General features: G+C 38.6%; 2 protein-coding genes across 2 annotated transcripts; both read left to right on the forward strand.

Annotated features, from left to right (window-relative positions):
* Nucleotides 1–7,103: 7,103 nt before the first annotated feature.
* On the forward strand, nucleotides 7,104–10,685 carry LOC114522968 (scavenger receptor cysteine-rich type 1 protein M130-like). Its single transcript, XM_028543762.1, has 5 exons — nucleotides 7,104–7,270; nucleotides 8,553–8,879; nucleotides 8,983–9,309; nucleotides 9,698–10,033; nucleotides 10,385–10,685. Exons 1-4 carry the CDS (start codon nucleotides 7,207–7,209, stop codon nucleotides 9,973–9,975), a joined length of 996 nt encoding a protein of 331 aa, XP_028399563.1. The 5' UTR covers nucleotides 7,104–7,206; the 3' UTR covers nucleotides 9,976–10,033; nucleotides 10,385–10,685.
* Nucleotides 10,686–14,485: 3,800 nt separating this feature from the next.
* On the forward strand, nucleotides 14,486–18,272 carry LOC114522797 (deleted in malignant brain tumors 1 protein-like). Its single transcript, XM_028543545.1, has 7 exons — nucleotides 14,486–14,807; nucleotides 15,408–15,737; nucleotides 16,284–16,550; nucleotides 16,844–17,170; nucleotides 17,302–17,628; nucleotides 17,702–18,028; nucleotides 18,241–18,272. Exons 1-7 carry the CDS (start codon nucleotides 14,486–14,488, stop codon nucleotides 18,270–18,272), a joined length of 1,932 nt encoding a protein of 643 aa, XP_028399346.1.
* The last annotated feature ends 1,791 nt before the right edge of the window (nucleotides 18,273–20,063 follow it).

A 20,063-nucleotide genomic window follows, 5' to 3' on the forward strand; every position in this document is an offset into this window, starting at 1 on the left:
AAAATAAAACATTGCACAAAATCAACCCCAAACCTCCCTAAATGCCAACTGATGTACATATTGATGTACATAATTCATCCGTATTCATCCGTGTAACCCAGGGCTTCTCGGTCAAAATGTTTTGGGTTACCTGTAGAAATGCCAACTTCTGTCGCCCAAAACTACGACGACTACGACGAAAAGGAAAAAAGACCATGGCATTTTAAGACTCCGCTGCGCATACGCAGGCGGAGTAATAAAATAAAACAAACTGTCTACCGTTAGTGGAACCGACTTGCCAGAGCCAAGTGTTTAAGGATAGTTTAATCTGAACACCGGGGGATCTTCTGTATAGACATGTTTTTTTTTCTGTATTGCGTGAACGACATGGCGGAGTGCCAGGAGATTTTGCGCTCTTCGATTAACTCGAATGCCAACAGTAATTCCCAACTATTGGATGGAGATATCGATTCTACACAATCAAACAACGATAACAACGACATTTGTGGTGAACTAAACTCCCACTTGAAACTCTCCTGGTCAGGAGATTTCGAATCTCTCAAACGATTTGTAGATTTGAATATTGATCTTAACGGTACTTGGAAATCACCGGGAGACGAGCGAAAATCCTTCAGCAATGGCCAAACGACAATAATGTGGTGGAGAAAACAGAAGAAGCTCCAACTCAGTGGCAGAGAAGCCAATAGAATAAAAAAGCAGTTTTGTAACATCCTAATGGGCGAAGCAACGCTTGGCCTTGGCCTACCACGCTTGAATGACGAGAGCGGAGCAAGTAGCGAGCCACCCAAAAAACTTTCTGATCAGTGTTCATGCACTCAAATCACAACTGATCTCGACGGTATTAGACTCGATATCGAGATATTACAATCAAAAACCGATGCCCTACAATCTTTAGCAAACGTACAAGAAGGTCGTTCATTCCCTGGCCACAACATTAACAAATTTGAATTGCAAATGCAAGAATTCTCAAAGGAAACAGGAAAAATAAAACAGATGGAAAGAGACCTAATTGAAATCAAACGTATGGTCAATAAAGGAACAGGCGAACGACAGCTAAATCCGGATAAAGATCAAATTCCTAACATCATATTACTCGAAGATACGATACCCTCAACTTGCAAGCCTAACGAGGCCGAGGAAAATCCGGCAATTACCGCCCCCACAAATCCAAATGTCAAACAGGCTAATGATAACGACCATATGCACAAAGAACCCACCCCTCTTTCATATAAAAACAAAGGCAATACTCGAGCGATTAAAGATCAAAAGATGCAAATCAGGTCATATAGACAACAACAAAGCAAAGAATACACCCACTACCATCTGAACGAACAGCTACGTTCATATAAAGCGAAACACAGAGATATACATAAGAACACATATCCAAAAGAAACCAAAGTATCCAGTAACTACACTCAAACCAATCGGCCCACATTTCTACAAAAAACCCAAAATCCCAAAAGTCCTCCTTTGGCTCGAGTAGACAGGACAACCGGCGGACTTTCCCACCAAAAGCCAACACTAATAACAGCGCTAACCGCCGGAAATCTGATCGCAGAAACAGGCCTCCTTTTCACCGGAGATTGACAAACCATACACCGGCCAAATATCGGACACGTGTAAACAGCCCACCACCATATCAGGTAAAACACCTAAGGAAGTTACCATCGTACCAATCACATTGCCTAAACAAACCACTTACCTACCAGTCATTGGGCCAGAACAATTCCCGCCTTTCCATGTACACCACCCACAGCAGTCAACTCTGAGCCAACGTCCCCAATCACCCATTTACAAACAATACTTCCGCCAAGCCTACCAACCCATCAATCGTACTGTAGACCAGAATGGAACATGGGTCTAGATAACGATGCATGCCACGTCGATCCCTCACGAAATCTGATAAAGTCTATCCGATACCTGTGAGGATTACGAATCACAATGTTAAATTAATTAACAAACGAAATACCAAGCAAAACAAGCTTTTACGAAATCCCAATATGATCGACATTCCTACCACTGAAGGCAGGTCTTGGAATGAACACTCGACCCTGAAAGACCTTAGTATAGAACGGGACACTCCGCAAAATTATAACATTCAAAGTCCCCCCATTTCCGTCTGGTACACTTAAATATAAGGTCTCTACGAAATACCTCCCATTGGATCCAATTCGCCGAATTTGTTTCAAAGACAAGGATTGAGGCAATAACATTATCAGAGACTTGGTTAAACACAACCATACCAAATGCCGAGATCAACTTGGAGGGCTATAAAATTTACCGCCAAGACCGCCTCACAAAAGAGGAGGAGGGGTAGCTGCGTACATTCGGAGTGATATTAAGGTCACCGTACTGAAGGAAATATCATCAGTTTCCACCGATTACTTCCAGCAGCTTTGGCTCAAACTTCAGACTAAAAAGTTAAGATCTATCCTGCTCTGTGTATCATATAGACCACCAGACTGCCCGCCGTCCTGCCTAGAAAACAACCTAAAAGCAAGTTATATGCAAGCCGCCATGCAGGACAAACCCATATTTATTTTGGGAGACCTCAATTGCAACACCATGAAGGTCACCGCTGAGACCACAGCATTGGAAAACTTCATGTACGAGATGAACTTAAAGCAATTGATCACTTCACCAACCAGGATCACAAACACTTGTGAATCACTAATCGACGTAATCATAACTTCATCACCCAACCTTGTCCATCAAAGTGGTGTTATGGACACACTCATAAGCGACCACCTACCAGTATACACCGCGTTAAACATGAAACTTCCTAAGCCATCAGTACAGAGCATCCTGACGCGAAGCTATAAAAGCTATGATAGTTCAAAGTTCATTACCCATCTTGGTACAAGATCACAAGAACTCATTTCTATCTTTTTCGATTCCAATGTCAATTCAAAACTCAGAAAACTTAATGATGTCCTCTCTACTACTTTGGCTGTCCATGCTCCAATTAAAGAGGTCAAGATTCGACGTCGATCCTGTCCATTTGTTACTGCTGACATCAAAAAACAAATGATCTACAGAGACCAGCTACATCGTCGATACAAACAGACACGAGAAATGGAGGACTGGAAGAACTTTAAAACAGTCCAAAAATCAATCAAATCCACCTTAAAAGTCGCAGAGAAAGACTACGTCCGCACTGAAGTTAATACACATAAAGACAAACCTGGGTCACTTTGGAAAGTAATTCATAGCCGCATTCCGTCTAGAGACAAAACAACCCCAATATACAGCAAAAACCAGGAAGAGGTTGCCAACGATTTTAACAGTTTTTTCCAGTCAGTAGGGATAACAGCCGCCGAAACAGCTACGCAACTGGCCTTAGATAATAACATCAATATATCTTCCATGTCTGCCTGTGAAATCAAGAACCTACAATGTCCGATCGAAGAGTCATTCCACTTCATACCTGTTACCTGTGCGGAAATTGAACATACTAACATCTATGCCATCAAATAAATCACCAGGTCCCGACAAAATCAGTATGAGAACTATTAAAGACTGCCTCCAAGTAATCTTAGGCCCCCTGACGGATATCATCAACAGTTCATTTACAACTAATACGTTTCCAGAAGCCTGGAAAATAGCAGAAATCATACCAATATTAAAAGAAGGGGATCACGAAATAGCCTCCAACAACCGTCCCCTCTCAATGCTCAATGTAATCTCGAAGGTATGTGAGAAAGCGGCCTTAAATCAATTCACGAGTTTTTTAAACGGACCGGCCACCTTACGGCACACCAGAGTGGAAACAGAAAGTACCATTCAACGGAAACCCTCAATATATTAGTAAACGATTTTTTCCTGAACGCAATGGATAACAAAGAGCTATCTGCCCTTATTCTGTTAGATCTGTCCAAAGCCTTCGATAGCATCGACCACACAATATTGCTTCAAAAACTAAGCAATATTGGAGTATCTCGTAAGGCTCTAAATTGGTTTAGAAGCTACCTTTCAGACAGAAAGCAATACGTACGCATTGGCTCTTCAGTATCAGAAACTCTTTCAATCACTCATGGCGTCCCACAAGGGGCAATATTGTCACCTCTGTTATTTTGCATCTACATAAACGACCTTCCAAGAGCACCAAAAACAGCTAAGTTAGAATCATTTGTGGATGATTCGAAAATATTCATGTCCTTTCCAATCACGAATATAATCGATGCAAAAAGTAACATAGAAGAGGATCTTAAGAGGATTGCAACATGGTGTTTCACAAATAAGCTGTTAATTAACCCTGAAAAGACAAAATTAATGCTAATAGGCACTCGACAGTTAATCGGAAACCTTACTGAAGGACTGGTTATCTCGTTCCTAGGAAAAGAGATTACACCTTCCTCTTAAGTTATGATCATCATATACGACACGTCATATCATCTTCAATGGCAAAACTGTACCAAATAAATAGAGTAAAGGACAGCTTCGATAGCGAAACCCTCCACACGATTGTCAATGCCCTAGTGATGAGCAGATTGTATTACTGCTCTACGGTGTGGTCGAATACATCGGCAACAAACATAAAAAAACTCGAAAAAGTACAAAATTTTGCTTGTAGGATTATAACAAATACAAGGAAATACGACCACATAACACCAGTACTACAGGCGATCGGTTGGCTCCCAGTCAAGGAACATTTACAGTACAGAGATACACTAATGGCTTATAAATGCATGAACGAACTTGCACCGCCGTACTTATGCGACCAGTTTTCAAAACGAAATGCAGTTCACAACAAGAACACCCGGAATAAAGACGACCTTGACATTCCCCCATGCAAAACAACATCAGGTCAAAGAAGTTTTCGCTATAGAGCAATAAAAATCTGGAACATTCTAGATAAAGATTTTAAAAAACTACCTTTTAAAACATTTAAGAAGCACTTAAAGAAAAATATGTTAACAAATAACGTTAACGGAAACCTATCTTAGTTAAAGTATTAAAATCTTAGTATAACTATACAACTAGGATTTCTCTTAATTGTAAACATATTTTATAAACATAGCATAGTCAATAACGTAATTGTAGATAGAAATATACCTATTTTTAGCCTTGTTAGTACATACTGAAAAGCCCTATTGGGAGTATGTTTTATGTATAATAATAATAATAATAACAAGCGTCTAGCACTCTATCGAAAAACGCATAGCTCTCAGTCTGAAAGGAACATGCGAAGAAAGGTGTCTGGGTATCAGAAAACGCGCCTCTACCCGCCACACGTTGCAGCCTCTCACACGTTTGTCATAATTCGTTCAGCGCTGCTTGTCTTACGCGTTTTTTATACGCACGTACACGTACGGAAAATTTTAAATGCTTTTAAATTTTTATTATTTAACATGTATAGGTCAACTAATGCACACTAAAATATACAGAAAACTAAGTCCTTCGATTTATTCACTGGTGACATGTGGTGACATGTATAAGGATTTAGACTTTTACGTGCGTATACGTGCGTATATGAAAACGCGTAGATGGAAAACAACCTTTAATCGCATTGAAAAAATGCGTCGGTGAAACAGTCCTACACTCCTACAAGGCTATCAACCGTTCACTCTAGTATTTATTCCATAATCACGATATCCTTCGTTATTTTGTAGTTGAAAAACACTATTTTCTTGTGTTTTCGATGGTGAATGCATATAATAGTGATGTACTCGTCACGACAGATGTGTCCGGTCAGCTCAATAATTTCGAGCTCAAAAGAGGTGGCATAATGCAGAAAAGCGAAGTAGTCAAGGGAAAAAACACGTTTTCCCTCAGTGCAGTCGATGCTGAAACGGAAGAGGCGCTTCACATCAATGGACAACCAGTTGTTAAACTGGAACCTACAAGCAAGGAGGAAATGTCGTTGCATCTTCTCACTGTCACCGGTAATGATATTGGCTGATTTATCTTACTTAAAATTTGCAATACGAAGTTTACTGCCAACAAATTGTTTTTAAAAGAGCCATAATACGTTGATAATATATATTGAAAAACATTCACATTTCAATAAATATTATTTCTTTATATTGTTCTGGCTCTTTCAGAGACAATCTGTGTCTGAAAAAGGTAAAATGTGTCTGGCAAAATACAGAAACCTGGCGAATTTCACCGTATCTGTATGTACTGTCAGTACAAGCAAAAAAACGGGTACAAAAATAGCTATTGTCACCTTGCGATAGACCAAATTTGTATATTACTAATGCAGGTCATATTGTTTCACATTTTACAACATCACATCTCTTTTTTTTTAATTAGCATCTTAGGATGGATCAAAATATTGCGAAATCTTGGAAGACTTCCCATGCAGATTGATCTTTTGTTGGTGCCTGGTGATTTTAACTTATGAGTTAGCTTGATACTTTTGGAATTTAATAAGTCCATTTAATTTGAACAATTATTCTGTTCATTGTAGTGAATTTAAAAAGGACTGATACTTATAGTTGATTGAACATTATATACGACGGCACGGAACTTATAATCTTTTGGGCCAAATAATATATATTTGCTGCTTAATTATTTACACTTAGTTTTCTGTTATAATCAACGTATGTTCGGATTAAAATCTGATTCAAATCAGTGAATGTAGTAAATATAAGTTTTCATTTAATTTGCAAACATAGGGGCACGTTAGGTTGATCCACAGTTTTTTTTGTCCAAAGTTACTTATTTTGAATTGCCTTTGAAGTACTTTTTAAACTTACGCGCTGAGACTAATACTCAAAAACTCATTTCAAATCGATACCGCATAAGTTGGTAAAAATGTACGTTCAGCAATCTGTCAATGTTTTATGCAATTTGATGTATGCGTGTTTCAAAATCTGTGATTCGAAACTTGGACGCTCAACTACTCTGGTTCTAGATGATTTTGCTGTACGTATTCGTTTTAATGCCTTATTTTGCATTATTTCCACGCCAAAGTCAAATTTACAACAATAAGTCAAATTCATGCAAAATTTAGCTTTCGAAGGTCTATTTTTCGACTTCCATGCACACAAATGCATGGTTTTAATTAGCATTGCGGAAATGCGCTTGCATCAAAGGGATTAAGGTTGAAAAGCTGTTTCGTACCTGGCCTGTATATTTTCCAAATCTGGATGATTTACAATCGTGATTCGACTTCGACTGTGACCAAACACAGAGGTAAACAAGTGTTATTTTCATTGTGCACTTTCTGCATATTGGCGGTGTGGAGAGAACTTTAACAAGATGGCATTCAATTACATATTGGTTGGTCTGATCCTGATATCGCGTCAGTGCGAAGCCAGCAATGGTAAGTCTTGCGCAAATTTGTCTCTCTGCATGAGCTTTAACTGCCTTCCTTCTAAAACGGCATGAAATGAATCTGTGCCACCTTAGCTTTTTGTTTCTACAATGACAGTAGAAAATTACGGCGAAACTATTTACCGGTGAGGTAACACTTGTGTGATTATTTGAGAAAAGATACGGGTTAAAAATTGGCTTACATAACTTTTTTAAAGGCAGTCCGGCAATACATTATATCAGCATGGTGTTAACACGAAAGCTAAATCACAGTATATTCTCAAAACGTCACCATGTTTTTCCGTTATCAAATGATGGCATCCGTAAACCGCATACGAAGGCTGAACTTGTAAATAAGATAACATTTAGTAAAAACTCAAAAGCATATGCATTCGCCCGGTGAAATATGATAACTCGCTATCCGTAATGGTGCATATCGGCACGATCTTTCTAACTAAAATAGAATAAAACAAAATGTCTACTGTTAGTGCGACTTGCCAAACCGACTTGCCAGAGCCAAGTATTTAAGGGTAGTTTTATCTGAATGCCTGGAATTTTTCTGTACACATGCTTTTTTCTGCACACGCATTGCGTGAACAAGCGTATAGCACTCTATCGAAAAACACATGAACATGCCAAGAAAGGTGTCTGGGTACCAGGAAACGCGCTTCAACCCACCACACGTTGCAGCCACTCACACGTTTGTCATAATTCGTTCAAACTTAATCGCCTTGCATGATGTAAACGCATTGTGGGACTTTAATTTCCCCCATAGTGGAAATGGTGAATTTACAAAAGGGTTTGAAAACAACTGACAGCTAGTCCGTACTTGATCACATATAATTCTACACATGCATTTACAAACCTTGCGTATCCGATAGAAGAGAATCGTTTTGTGTTTTAAGTATTTGCAGCTACCATCGGTTGTCTCATTAGTCATTTCCTCCTCAGAGATTTTACTTTTTTAACTCGGTGTTCTCAGCTGAGGTATGCGCAATTTGCTGCCTCGCACTTCAGGTTCAATTCGGTACTTCATTTAAGCCTAATAATCTATTGGGCTGCTAAAGAGACCTTGTAAGAAACCTAAATACTAAAGAGGTACGAGGCAGCGCAATTTGTATAAACGAAAATTAATTAACCGTTGCAGATTCGGTAATTCTCGATCCAAAAAGATTTGGTCCCTTACTGACTCGTTCTATATGACTTTGTAAAATTGCCGCTGATAGAATATTGAGATACTGCCATCCTGAGCTTAATGAGTTGACTGCTATGCACTAAAATATTTTTTGCAGTCATGTACGGGCCAGTGAGGTTACAAGGGCCTTTGAGTGAAAATGGAATCGGTCGCGTTGAAGTATCCCTCTATGAAGAATGGGGAACGATCTGCGGTAGTGGATGGGGTATAAAGGAAGCCAAGGTTGTATGTCATCAACTTGGTTATCCAGATGCTGTTAGAGCACTGTATTTTGGGCAGTTTCCTTCTGGCGTTGGGCGTATTTGGTTGGCTTTTGTCAGATGTGACGGAGACGAACAGAACATAACAAGTTGTTCTCATAAAAAATGGAAACATTGTGCCTGCGGGCACTTCAGCGACGTTGGGGTGGAATGTAGTAAAACAGGTAAGGCTACGAAAGGCCAAATTCTCCAAGAATCTTTGAAAGATTTTTACTCCACTGCTAGTTGATGACCATTAATTCCCTTAGGAATATAGTTTCTTCCCAGTTCTTATAGGTAAGCCTGTTCCACTGAGGTTACGGGGTCCATTGAGTGCAAATGGTATTGGTCGTGTCGAAGTACTCTACGCTGGAAAATGGGGAACAATCTGCGATTTTTGTTGGAATATAAATAGTGCTAGAGTGGCATGTCGTCAACTTGGTTATTCAGATGCTGTCAGATATCTTCAAGGGGAGCCTGCAAGTTCCGGACCTATTTGGTTAGATGGAGTTGCGTGTACAGGAAGAGAACAAAACTTAACAGACTGTTCTCATTATGAATGGGGTAGCGGAGATGGACATTGCCCGAGTCTTGCTGGGGTGGAATGTATTTCAGGTAACGTGTACTAAAAATGCTAATTGATCCTGAAAGGTAATCATGACAAGAGACATAAATTTCTAGATTAAATTCTGATAATGTACGCGTTAAATTTTAATTCATTTCCCACAATTTATCATTACCGAGTTTAAAGTGAAAATTTCAATTAAAAATATTGTGAGGAGGATTTCATGGGAGTAGAAAAAAGATTTATTTTGGCGTTCAAAAATTTCTCTCACGCTCAAAGTGATTGTGCGGTAGATCTCAATCTTCTCATAACATTTCCATGCGGCATCTAGATTTGACAAAGAAAAACATGTTTCATTTTCCCTTGCTACTAGCCGATCGCTTTTGAAAAATGTTACTAAATGTTTGAGGCACATCATCAAATCCTTGATTATTTTAGTTGCTGCTCCGCAACATGGATCCCTGAGGTTACAAGGACCCCTGAGCGAGAATGGTACAGGTCGCGTCGAAGTATTCTACCATGGACAATGGGGCACAATTTGTGATGATACATGGGATGTAAATGACGCCAGGGTTGTTTGTCGTCAACTTGGATATCCAGATGATGTCAGATCTCTTCGTGTGGACGAAGTTACTCGTGGGACTGGACATATATGGTTGGATCAGGTTGCTTGCACTGGGAAAGAAACAAATATAACGAGTTGCGTTCAACGTTAATTGGGAAACGAAAATTGCTGGCATTCTGACGATGCTGGAGTAGAATGTCTTACCACAGGTAAAGCTGTGGAGAAAATTATTAAAGTAATATAATAAGAGTCGTAGTGACGAAGTCAGACCGACCAATTTTTTCTTCTGCCTGTAAAAACTTTGTAAAAATCGAAGTAAAACCTTGTCTTGTATGTAGATTCATGCCCGCCGTTAATAAAACATTTTTGCCCAATCAAATAGTGTACCAATGCCACAGCATCCTAGCTGAATAGAATGTTCTCGACAAACTTTGTTTAATATCAGTCAGGCAAATATTATACTATGCAAAGTGCATGCAATTAAATAGTTTTATACAACCGGCCTCTGTTATTTATGTTTTCCAACTAATTTCTAAATCTTAATTTTTATATAATTATAGCTTAACTCTCGCCAAAAACCGCGGATCGAAATATTACAAGATCTTCAACGACTTCACAAAACATTTTATTGTGACTGTTGGTTTTAACCTTACGAGACTAGTGCATCTTCGCTTTTTTAAATAATAATTTCGTGTAATTTCGATGGTATAACGATTTTGCTTCTAAATTGCTGATCAATTGATTGTTGGATTGCATGTGGATATATTGATTATAATATAATTAGGAAGATAAATGTTTGTAACAATGTTTTGAGATCTTACTTCGCTGATTTTATAAAAAAAAGTAAAATGAACTTCAAGGATTGGCAAAAATATCTGTAAATCGATATATGGAAAATTAGCATTGAAATTATACCATTATAATGCATATATTATTCAGTGTAATAAGGCATCTTTTAAATACATATTGATTCTCTGAATAATCGGAATGTATATTTTGATATTAATTGAGTTAGAACATTTTACAACATTTTACTTTGAATTGTGCAAAAATGCTTAACCAAGTCAGTTCGAAATTTCATTGGTAGCATGCTATTTTAAAGGATATAAAGGATATATACAGCTCAAAATCGTAAACGCATTGGTAGATTTTTACTGAAAAATATTCTTTAGAAATCCATGGCCAATAGCGTTGTTATTAAGGTCGTAATAGGCAGAATAAATCAAAATGTTATATTTTAAATTAGTCACCCTAGAACTTCCACTACATTTCAATGATGTGTTTTTTGATACTCGTCGGGTCGGTGAAAATGTTGTGGTGACTGCTGTATTGCATGTTTCATTGGCATAAGACCTTTCACGTTGCAGCTCATGGTCTCTTAATTTCACCATTAGACTGCCTAGCCACAAAATATCAGTATATTTCGTTTCTTCCGTTAGGAGGTAATACTTATTTTTATGATTAAATAATTCCGTTAAACCATGCGTCCACGAGTATCCTTTTCAAGTGAAAAAGATTAAATACACGACAGCTTGTTTATGTTGCTAATTTTCCAATTCCGGAACCAAAATGTTTCAAAAAAATTGCAAGGAGGCAGCGCAGATGTTTCTCATTATTTTACTGATAAGTTACTAGCTATTCAGTTATGCAGCACGTGATTTTATTGCGTTCGACGAAGGAGAACGCTTCCTAGCTGTGTCATATCGAGATTTGCGATGTCAGATTCGCCTCGTTTTATATTTTCTCCCGAAATGAACTTAGCTAAAAGTGAAAGAGTCATACATGCACGAGGTTTTGATGGATGGCGGAAATTGATAGCTTTCGATTTCCGCAGTAGTTGGACAAGTGCAAGTGGCAAATTCTACACAATTTCGATTCCTTCCTTTTCTTTCAATTTCCCGATAAATTCAAATTAAACGTTAAATTTTCATCACTAATACCTCCTTTAAAAGCCCAGTCTTTAATGTTTGTTGCCTGATGCTCGACGCTACAGCTTCACATCATCCGCTGTCAAATCCTGCGCAGGCGCTTACGTAACTCTGAATTAAAAACTTATGATGCAGCGCTTACGTATGAAACTGTTTATATGGAATTTATCTGACAACAGTCCATTTTCAAATGATGTCGCCACAGTTCGCATCTCGAGGAAAAATCACCCTAGTATAAATTTTGCAAATAACGTTAATTTTCGGTAAAAATGCAAAATTACGACCCAATGACGATAATCCGCTTTGTCAGCAAATCGCACAACAATTATTTTTAGCGAGGTTAAGAAGCATCTGGAGCCGGAACAACTCTTGAGATTATGCCATCAGTTCGATGGAGGAGGAGCTACGACGCGGAGGCTAATATCCATTGTGTATACAAAATTGTCCAAATATCACACAGCGTGCTTACTCGACGGATTACCATTCAATAATGTCATGGTCAATCGCCACTGCTGCCGTTATTTTCGCTCTAAATTCCTTGCAGTACCGATGTGAAGGTGAGATGATAATTTTGAAGACTTTTAAGATGCATTATAGTTATAGGAGTTTGTTTATATGGCCCCTTGACGTAAGACAGTGGATAATTTTGTAGGCCTATCCTATATGGATATATCTAAATATCTAAATATCTAAAGCACCATTATAATGAACTTTGACAGATACCCAGGATCACATGTTGATTTCCATGATGAGAAATCGATTCGTTTGAGTATTTTCATCATATTTAATGAACGAATTTGAACCTTCTACTGCTCGGCTAGATATATCTACTTCAGTGAAAAAAGGTCCACGCGTTGAATGGGCATGTAGTTTCGTAAAAAGTTGTTTTTAAAGAGTGAACTGTAGTTTACTATTTTTATACTGTTTTTTTGTTTGTTAAATTCCACTCTGTGATCTCTTTGAACTGTTGTGAATTATAGGGAAATCGGTCGCGAATTTCTATGTAGAATACTTGGCATGCAAATAAAGTAGATTTCAAATTCAATTATATCATCAAATCGTTATCCCGTGCAAACGAATTTGACAATATCATATTTTTTAATAAAGAGACAACTCAAATATATATATATACTGCATGGAATTTACATTCTGTGAATTATGCTGCAGTGAACTCTTCTTATTGATTTGTAATCGAACTTCAATATCAGTTTTTCTTTAATTATATATCGGTAAGTAACAGTGGCCATGGCAAGTAACATGAACGTCACGTGTACAAAGAATGATCATAGCGGGTGACCCTATAGCATAGGCATTGCCAAAAAAGGACACTCACTTCGACATTCATTGCTACTGTAACTCCTCACTTAAACGGGGGTTACAGTCGCTTCTGCGCATCGCTTCTGCTCATAACAATGAGTAGTCTACTTGTTTCAAAATTGCCCAAATTTCGCATGTATCGTATATCTCTGAACAGCAAGAAGGGATTTCGTTTTTGACTAATCCGCCCATTTGTTTACATTTTATAGGCTAAGCCAAACAGAATGCCTAAATTTTTAATACTTCATGTAAAACCATAAATTATGCTCCTAAAAGCGTGTCAAATATTCTAAAAGTTCTTGATATTTTAGGAAATATACGATTCAAAATGTAAACAAAGGCATAAGCGTTTGTTTTCATTAAGGAGTGTTACCCACCAAACGTTCATGCAGTAAAGAGAATTACCTAATAATTGCGAAAGGCCAAAAATTTTGTTTACCTAAAACTTGTTTTTGCAGCCAATACTGTGTCGATCAGGTTACAAGGTCCATTAAGTAAAAATGGCACTGGCCGCGTTGAGATATTTCATGACGGAAAGTGGGGAAGAATCTGTGATGACTATTGGGACATTAAAGATGCCAGGGTTGTATGTCGTCAACTTGGTTATTTATACGCTGTCACTGTTCTTCACGGGCACCAGGTAACTTCGGGTTCAGGACCTATCTGGCTGGATGACGTCGTTTGCACAGGAAAAGAACAAAAGATAACAAATTGTCAACATCTTGGATGGGGAGAGCACGACTGCAAGGATTCCGAAAGCGCTGGAGTAGAATGCACTTCAACAGGTAACGTTATTGTTTACTGACTCAGGATCCTCTTACTTTTATTCATTCTCTTTCTCATTCGAATCATCACCCTCAGATTGACCTCCTCCTTGTTCTCATGCCATTCATGGCTATGAACGATAGCGTTGCCAGACTTAATTTAGTTCTTTCCGTCCTTTGTGTTTCAAATGTAAAAGTCGGCATGGTATTCAATATATTTAATTAACAAACCATTCCATCATTAATCCCATCGGCCATTGGCTCATACACGCACACTTTTGCAGCTGTAGCAGCAAGGCTCAGGTTACAGGGCCCATTGAGTGCAAATGGTACCGGACGTGTTGAGGTTTTCCACGACGGAGAATGGGGCTCAATCTGTGATGATAAATGGGATATAAACGATGCTAGGGTTGCATGTCGCCAGCTTGGTTATTTGGATGCTATTAGAGCACTCCCAGGACTCAAGGTCCCTTTCGCTTCTGGTCGCATATGGTTGAGTGATGTCGCTTGTACAGGAGAAGAGAAAAATATAACAAGTTGTTCTCATCCGGAATGGGGGACTAGTAAATGTTCTCATTCCGAAGACGCTGGAATAGAATGTAAAAGAGCAGGTAAATCTAATACAAATATAACGTTATTCCATTTCTTTGCAATGGACATGAAAATTTGTGAACAGACTGTATGTATGCATTCGTTACGTTGCTTTTCAGAGAAACCATCGGTGACAGTGAATTGTTCTAACCTCATCACGGTACATCAAGGTGATAGCATCACGTGCGTATGTAGAGGTGAAGGAGGAATCCCAGCTGCCAGTGTAACGTGGTATAAAAACCAAACACAGGTTGGTGAAACGGGAACAGAACAAGAAACACTAGTTCTCGCCAATCTTGATGTATCTGACAGCGGATCGTATAAGTGTGTAGCACAAAGTGACCAATTAAGAGATGAAAAATCAATCGAAGTTGTTGTTTATGGTAAGATAATTTTTGAAGAAACGCTTCAGTGGTTAAAAACTTCTTCAATCTTCTAATGATTTCACAAACTCATGATCATGCAAGGTTTTTACATACTCAGTTTTCACAGTTTTCAGTGGGTATCTGAGACTACGAGGTCCATTTAAAGACAGTGGCACCGGTCGTGTAGAAATTTTCCACAATGGACAATGGGGGACAATCTGTGATAATCATTGGGATATAAGAGATGCTAGGGTTGTATGTCGGCAGCTTGGTTATGTTGACGCTGTTAGTTCTCTTCGTGGATACCAGGTTTCGTCCGGTTCTGGTCCTATATGGTTATCTGACGTCGCTTGTACCGGCTCTGAACAAAATATAACTGGTTGTTCTCATGGAAAATGGGGAGACAATAAATGTAGGCATTCCCATGACGCTGGAGTAGAATGTACTACAACAGGTAAAGTATTTTAAAAGAAATGAGAAACCTATGGGCTCGTAACATTCCGGGAATACCATTGCAATGAAGGGTATACGTAGGAACTTTTTCATGTGGGAATCATTGTGGTATAATTGAAACATCCTTCCACCAAATTTACAAACTCTAACACGACTTTTTGGCAGGTGAAATTGCGTCAGTCAGGTTGAAAGGACCATTAAGTGAAAGTGGAATCGGCCGTGTTGAAATATTGCACAATGGAGAATGGGGGACAATCTGTGATGATGGCTGGGATTTAAATGATGCCAAGGTTGTATGTCGTCAACTTGGTTACCTAGATGCTGTTAGATCTCTTCGTGGGTACATGGCTCCTTCTGGTGATGGCCAGATATGGCTGGATGAAGTGGGTTGTACCGGAAGAGAATCAAGTTTGACCAACTGTTCGTATACCGGATGGGGAAAGAGTATTGACTGTCAGCATTCTGACGATGCCGGAGTAGAATGTACCAATGAAGGTGGGAGTTTGATATGTTGACAGAGAAAATGCGCAGGGATTTGCAAAACTGGTGCGATTCTTGATAAAGTAGCTGCATGTAGAAATTCCATTTAAAAATCAATGTGTTCAAAGTTAGAATGTTCGCTTTTCAGGCATACCTTTTTGTTACATAAATACTTTTCAACGTCAATTTATCATTGACTGCACATACCATGTTTTCATAAACATTTATCATTGACTACACATACCATGTTTTCATACCATTTATCATTGACTACACATACATATTTCATTGGCAAATATCTTTACAGGGCTATACAGTTTCTGTATATTTTAGTTCCCAACTTAGAGCAAACTTAGTTTTGCAGGATTTTCAGTGCAGATTTTAAAGATAAAAGTAGATAATTTAACATTTTAGTTTCAACTTAGTCATGTGTAATCCCAATTCACCAATCACAGCGACAATCGCAGTTGTAAGGTGTAGGCTTGCAAGAGTCAAACTTTTCGAGTTGAAGGAAAACATTTAGTATTCATTTTTGATTTTACAATTTGCATTTTCATGCAGTGAATACTCCACCGGTGAGGCTAAAAGGACCATTGAGTGAGGATGGTACAGGTCGTGTTGAAGTGTTTTTTAATGGCGAATGGGGGACAATTTGCGATGATACATGGAACACAAAAAATGCCAGGGTTGTATGTCGTCAACTGGGTTACCCAGACGCCGCCAGAACTCTAGCAAGAAGCCAGGTATCACCTGGTTCCGGACCGATATGGTTAGATAACGTCGTGTGTACAGGAAGAGAAAAAAGTTTGGACAACTGTCAACGTGGAGGTTGGGGACATAATTATTGTTCACACTACGAAGACGCTGGAGTAGAATGTTCTTCATCAGGTGCAGTCACATATGAATAAGTTTTGTTTTCTTTGGCAATCAATGGTTCTTGGCAAGTCGATTTTGAACATGCCATTTACCAGTGACATTTTTTAGTCTTGTAACTGTTTAGTCTTGTAACTGTGGCAATTCTATGTTAAACTTAATTTTGGCTTTTCACCCTGATAGAACCATTGTTATCCCGGGGGTAACGTATTTCCCCATCTTCACTAAATTTCTTTTAATTTTTTTAGCTATTACTGTACCAATCAGGTTACGGGGACCATCGAGCAAAAATGGTATTGGTCGAGTGGAATTACTCAACAATGGAACCTGGGGAACAATTTGTGATAATGGATGGGATTTGCGAGACGCTAGGGTCGTATGTCGTCAACTTGGCTATATGGATGCTGTTAGAGTTCTGCCACAAGGCGAGGTTCATTTCGATAATAGACACATATGGCTAGAGGATGTCGATTGTACAGGAATAGAACGTAGTTTGGCAAATTGTTCTTATGTCGGGTGGGGAAATAGCCGTTGCCAAGATTATGAAGATGCTGGGGTTGAATGTACGAGAAGAGGTAAATTCAATTTCGGTGCAAGGCCTCAGAACTCGCGGGTATTTGAAAGAAAAACTTTTGGGGGGTGGGGGCAACATGCGAATTTGAAAAAGGCATGTGGTTTTACTACAAAGCTTTTCCCCTTTTTGCAGCGATAACCGCCTCGTTAAGGTTAAAAGGGCCATTCAGTGAGAACGGTACTGGTCGTGTTGAAGTGTACTACAATGGAACCTGGGGAACAATCTGTGATGATGAATGGGATACAAAAGATGCTAGGGTTGTATGTCATCAACTTGGTTATGAAGATGCTATTCGTGCTCTTCATGAGAACCAGGTTCCATCTGGTTCTGGAAAGATGTGGCTAGATGAAGTAGATTGTACTGGAAAAGAGCAAAACATTGCAGATTGCTCTCACATCGGATGGGGCAGCACGGATTGCGGGTCTCACGAAAATGCAGGAGTTGAATGCTCTTCAACAGGTAGAGTAACTATAATTATTATTTATGACTGAATACATAAAGTTTGTAAACATTCACATTAACGTTTTCACAGCAATAACCGTGTCTCTCAGAATACAAGGGCCGTCAAGTGCCAACGGTACTGGGCGTATTGAAGTGCTCTACAATGGACAATGGGGAACAATCTGTGATGATGGATGGGATATAAAGGATGCTCGGGTTGTGTGTCGTCAACTTGGTTATCCTGATGCTTTTAAGTCCTTACAAGGAAATGAAGTTATTTCTGGCTCGGGACCAATATGGCTCACTGAGGTTGATTGTACGGGAGGAGAGGAAAATTTAACTCAATGTTCAAATGCTGGGTGGGGAAATAGTAATTGCGCACATTCCGAAGACGCCGGAGTTCAATGTGCTACAACAGGTAAAGATTTCGACGAAGAAATAACACACAACGGCATCAGGTTTCCAATTGAAAAAATACTATTTTATGCGTTTCATGTTTCGTGCATATATGTGATGAATCCATTGAATAAAACTTGTATTTTATTACATTTCAGAGAAACCAAATGTGAGAATAGACTGTCCAAGTCAAATCGCGGTGCATCAAGGTGATAAGGTCACATGTCTGTGCAGAGGTGAAGGAGGGATTCCTTCTGCCAGTGTGAAATGGTACAAAGAAACATACAGATTGGTGTGACAGGAAAAGAGGAACAAAAACTAGTCCTGCAAAATGTTGTTCCAACTGACGGAGGAATATATAAATGTGTAGCCCTAAGCAACCGTTTAAAAGATGAAAAATCAATCGAAGTTCTGGTACTTGGTACGTAACATAAATTGCACGAAGGTAACCGAGAGCATTTTTTAACAATACTTTTTTTATCCAGACAAGGTTTTAACAACATCACCACCTTACACGACAATCCAGAGCGCGACTACTAAAGTTGTTGTCATAAGTCCTTCTAAGCGATATGATACAACAATTATGAAATATACTCCAACTTCATCGACTGAAAATAGTGCGTCATCTGGAAAAATCGAATTCCAAACTGAAGATGTTACCTCTCACAAGATCTACCCAACAAGAGTTTTGAAATCTAGTTTTACTGCGTCGCGTAGTAGATTTGTACCAACGAGACATCTTTGGAGCAGTAATTACGAAACTTTTGTCCACAGTTCACATACGACGTTTATCAGAACAGTTTTGGAAAAACGTTCAACCTTTTCACACCAGTCTATTGCAGCCGATCAATTTGGAGGAAGCTCCAAGAGCTTTGGCCGAAATCGCTCGTAAGAAAATATTCATTTTACTGATACAATGATTATCAATTATTATAAACCGGTTTTCTTTTTTGAATTCCAGTGCAACCAACAAGTGTCTCGAAAATAAAGAGCTCCGAGATTGGTAAGATGTTAACTGAAGTAAACAGTTTCGTTTTAAAGTCTCGATTTGAAAATTTGCGATCTAATATCTATTCATGGCCTCTCAATTTTCAGAAAGTACTCATGGCATCAAATCAACAAAAAATGGAATTGAATGGAAAATTGTGGTTGTTGCAATATTGGTTCCAGGAATTGTCGCTGGAATTTTTGTCCCTTGTTTCGTCTTCTATTGCTATCGTCGTTCTTTAAAAAAACAAAGAACTGATCGAGTCCGAGAAGAGATAAATCTGGCAAAGATGAATGGCGAAAACAGTGAATCACTAGTAGGTGTAGGGGACGACACAGATCGGCTTATATAATTTGAGCTTTGTAAAGTGGTAAACAATGTACAATGTCTAAAACATAAAATCTTGTTTCTTTGTAGGTTAGAATGCATTCTAATATTGCGAGTAATAATAAACTGTAATTAACTGCATCGAATTTGGCAAAATTTTCAAACATCACGAGTATACTATTAAATCCTTAACTGTACGATTATTTTATTATTATTAGTGTCATAAAATTGCAAAGGTAAAGCAACAGAAAAATCTACAAGCATCCATAATCATAGAATTTCGTGGATTTTGCAAAATAATTATGAAGTTATCAGTGAACGTAGAACGGATGCAGTTCAATGCATCTTTATACAGTCAAGACCATAATGCTTCATTAAGACAACCACAATATAGAGGTCGTGCTTTGCATGGCGCTCATCTGAATTTCATGTAAACAATTCGCGCACTGCGCGAACGCAGTCTTAAATTGCCGTCGGTGTTTTTGTTTTTTTTTGTGTTTTTTACGTTTTCGACCCGGTCTTCCTGGCCGTGCAGGCCAACTAAGATACTCGTATTTTGAACTCGTTTGATTTCGTATTGAAATATTTTGTTGCTAAACACACTTCAAATAGTAATATTAGCCTAGTAACCCCCACAAAAGAAATATTTTACTAAAACAAAAAATTGAAAAAGTTTGTTGTCGCCGGGATTCGAACTCGTGTCGTGCGAACCAAAAGCAGGAAACTGCATGCACGATACACG

The sequence above is a fragment of the Dendronephthya gigantea genome, unplaced genomic scaffold (genome assembly GCF_004324835.1).
Source record: "Dendronephthya gigantea isolate DGI-Jeju-01 unplaced genomic scaffold, DenGig_1.0 000024F, whole genome shotgun sequence".
NCBI lineage: Eukaryota > Metazoa > Cnidaria > Anthozoa > Malacalcyonacea > Nephtheidae > Dendronephthya > Dendronephthya gigantea.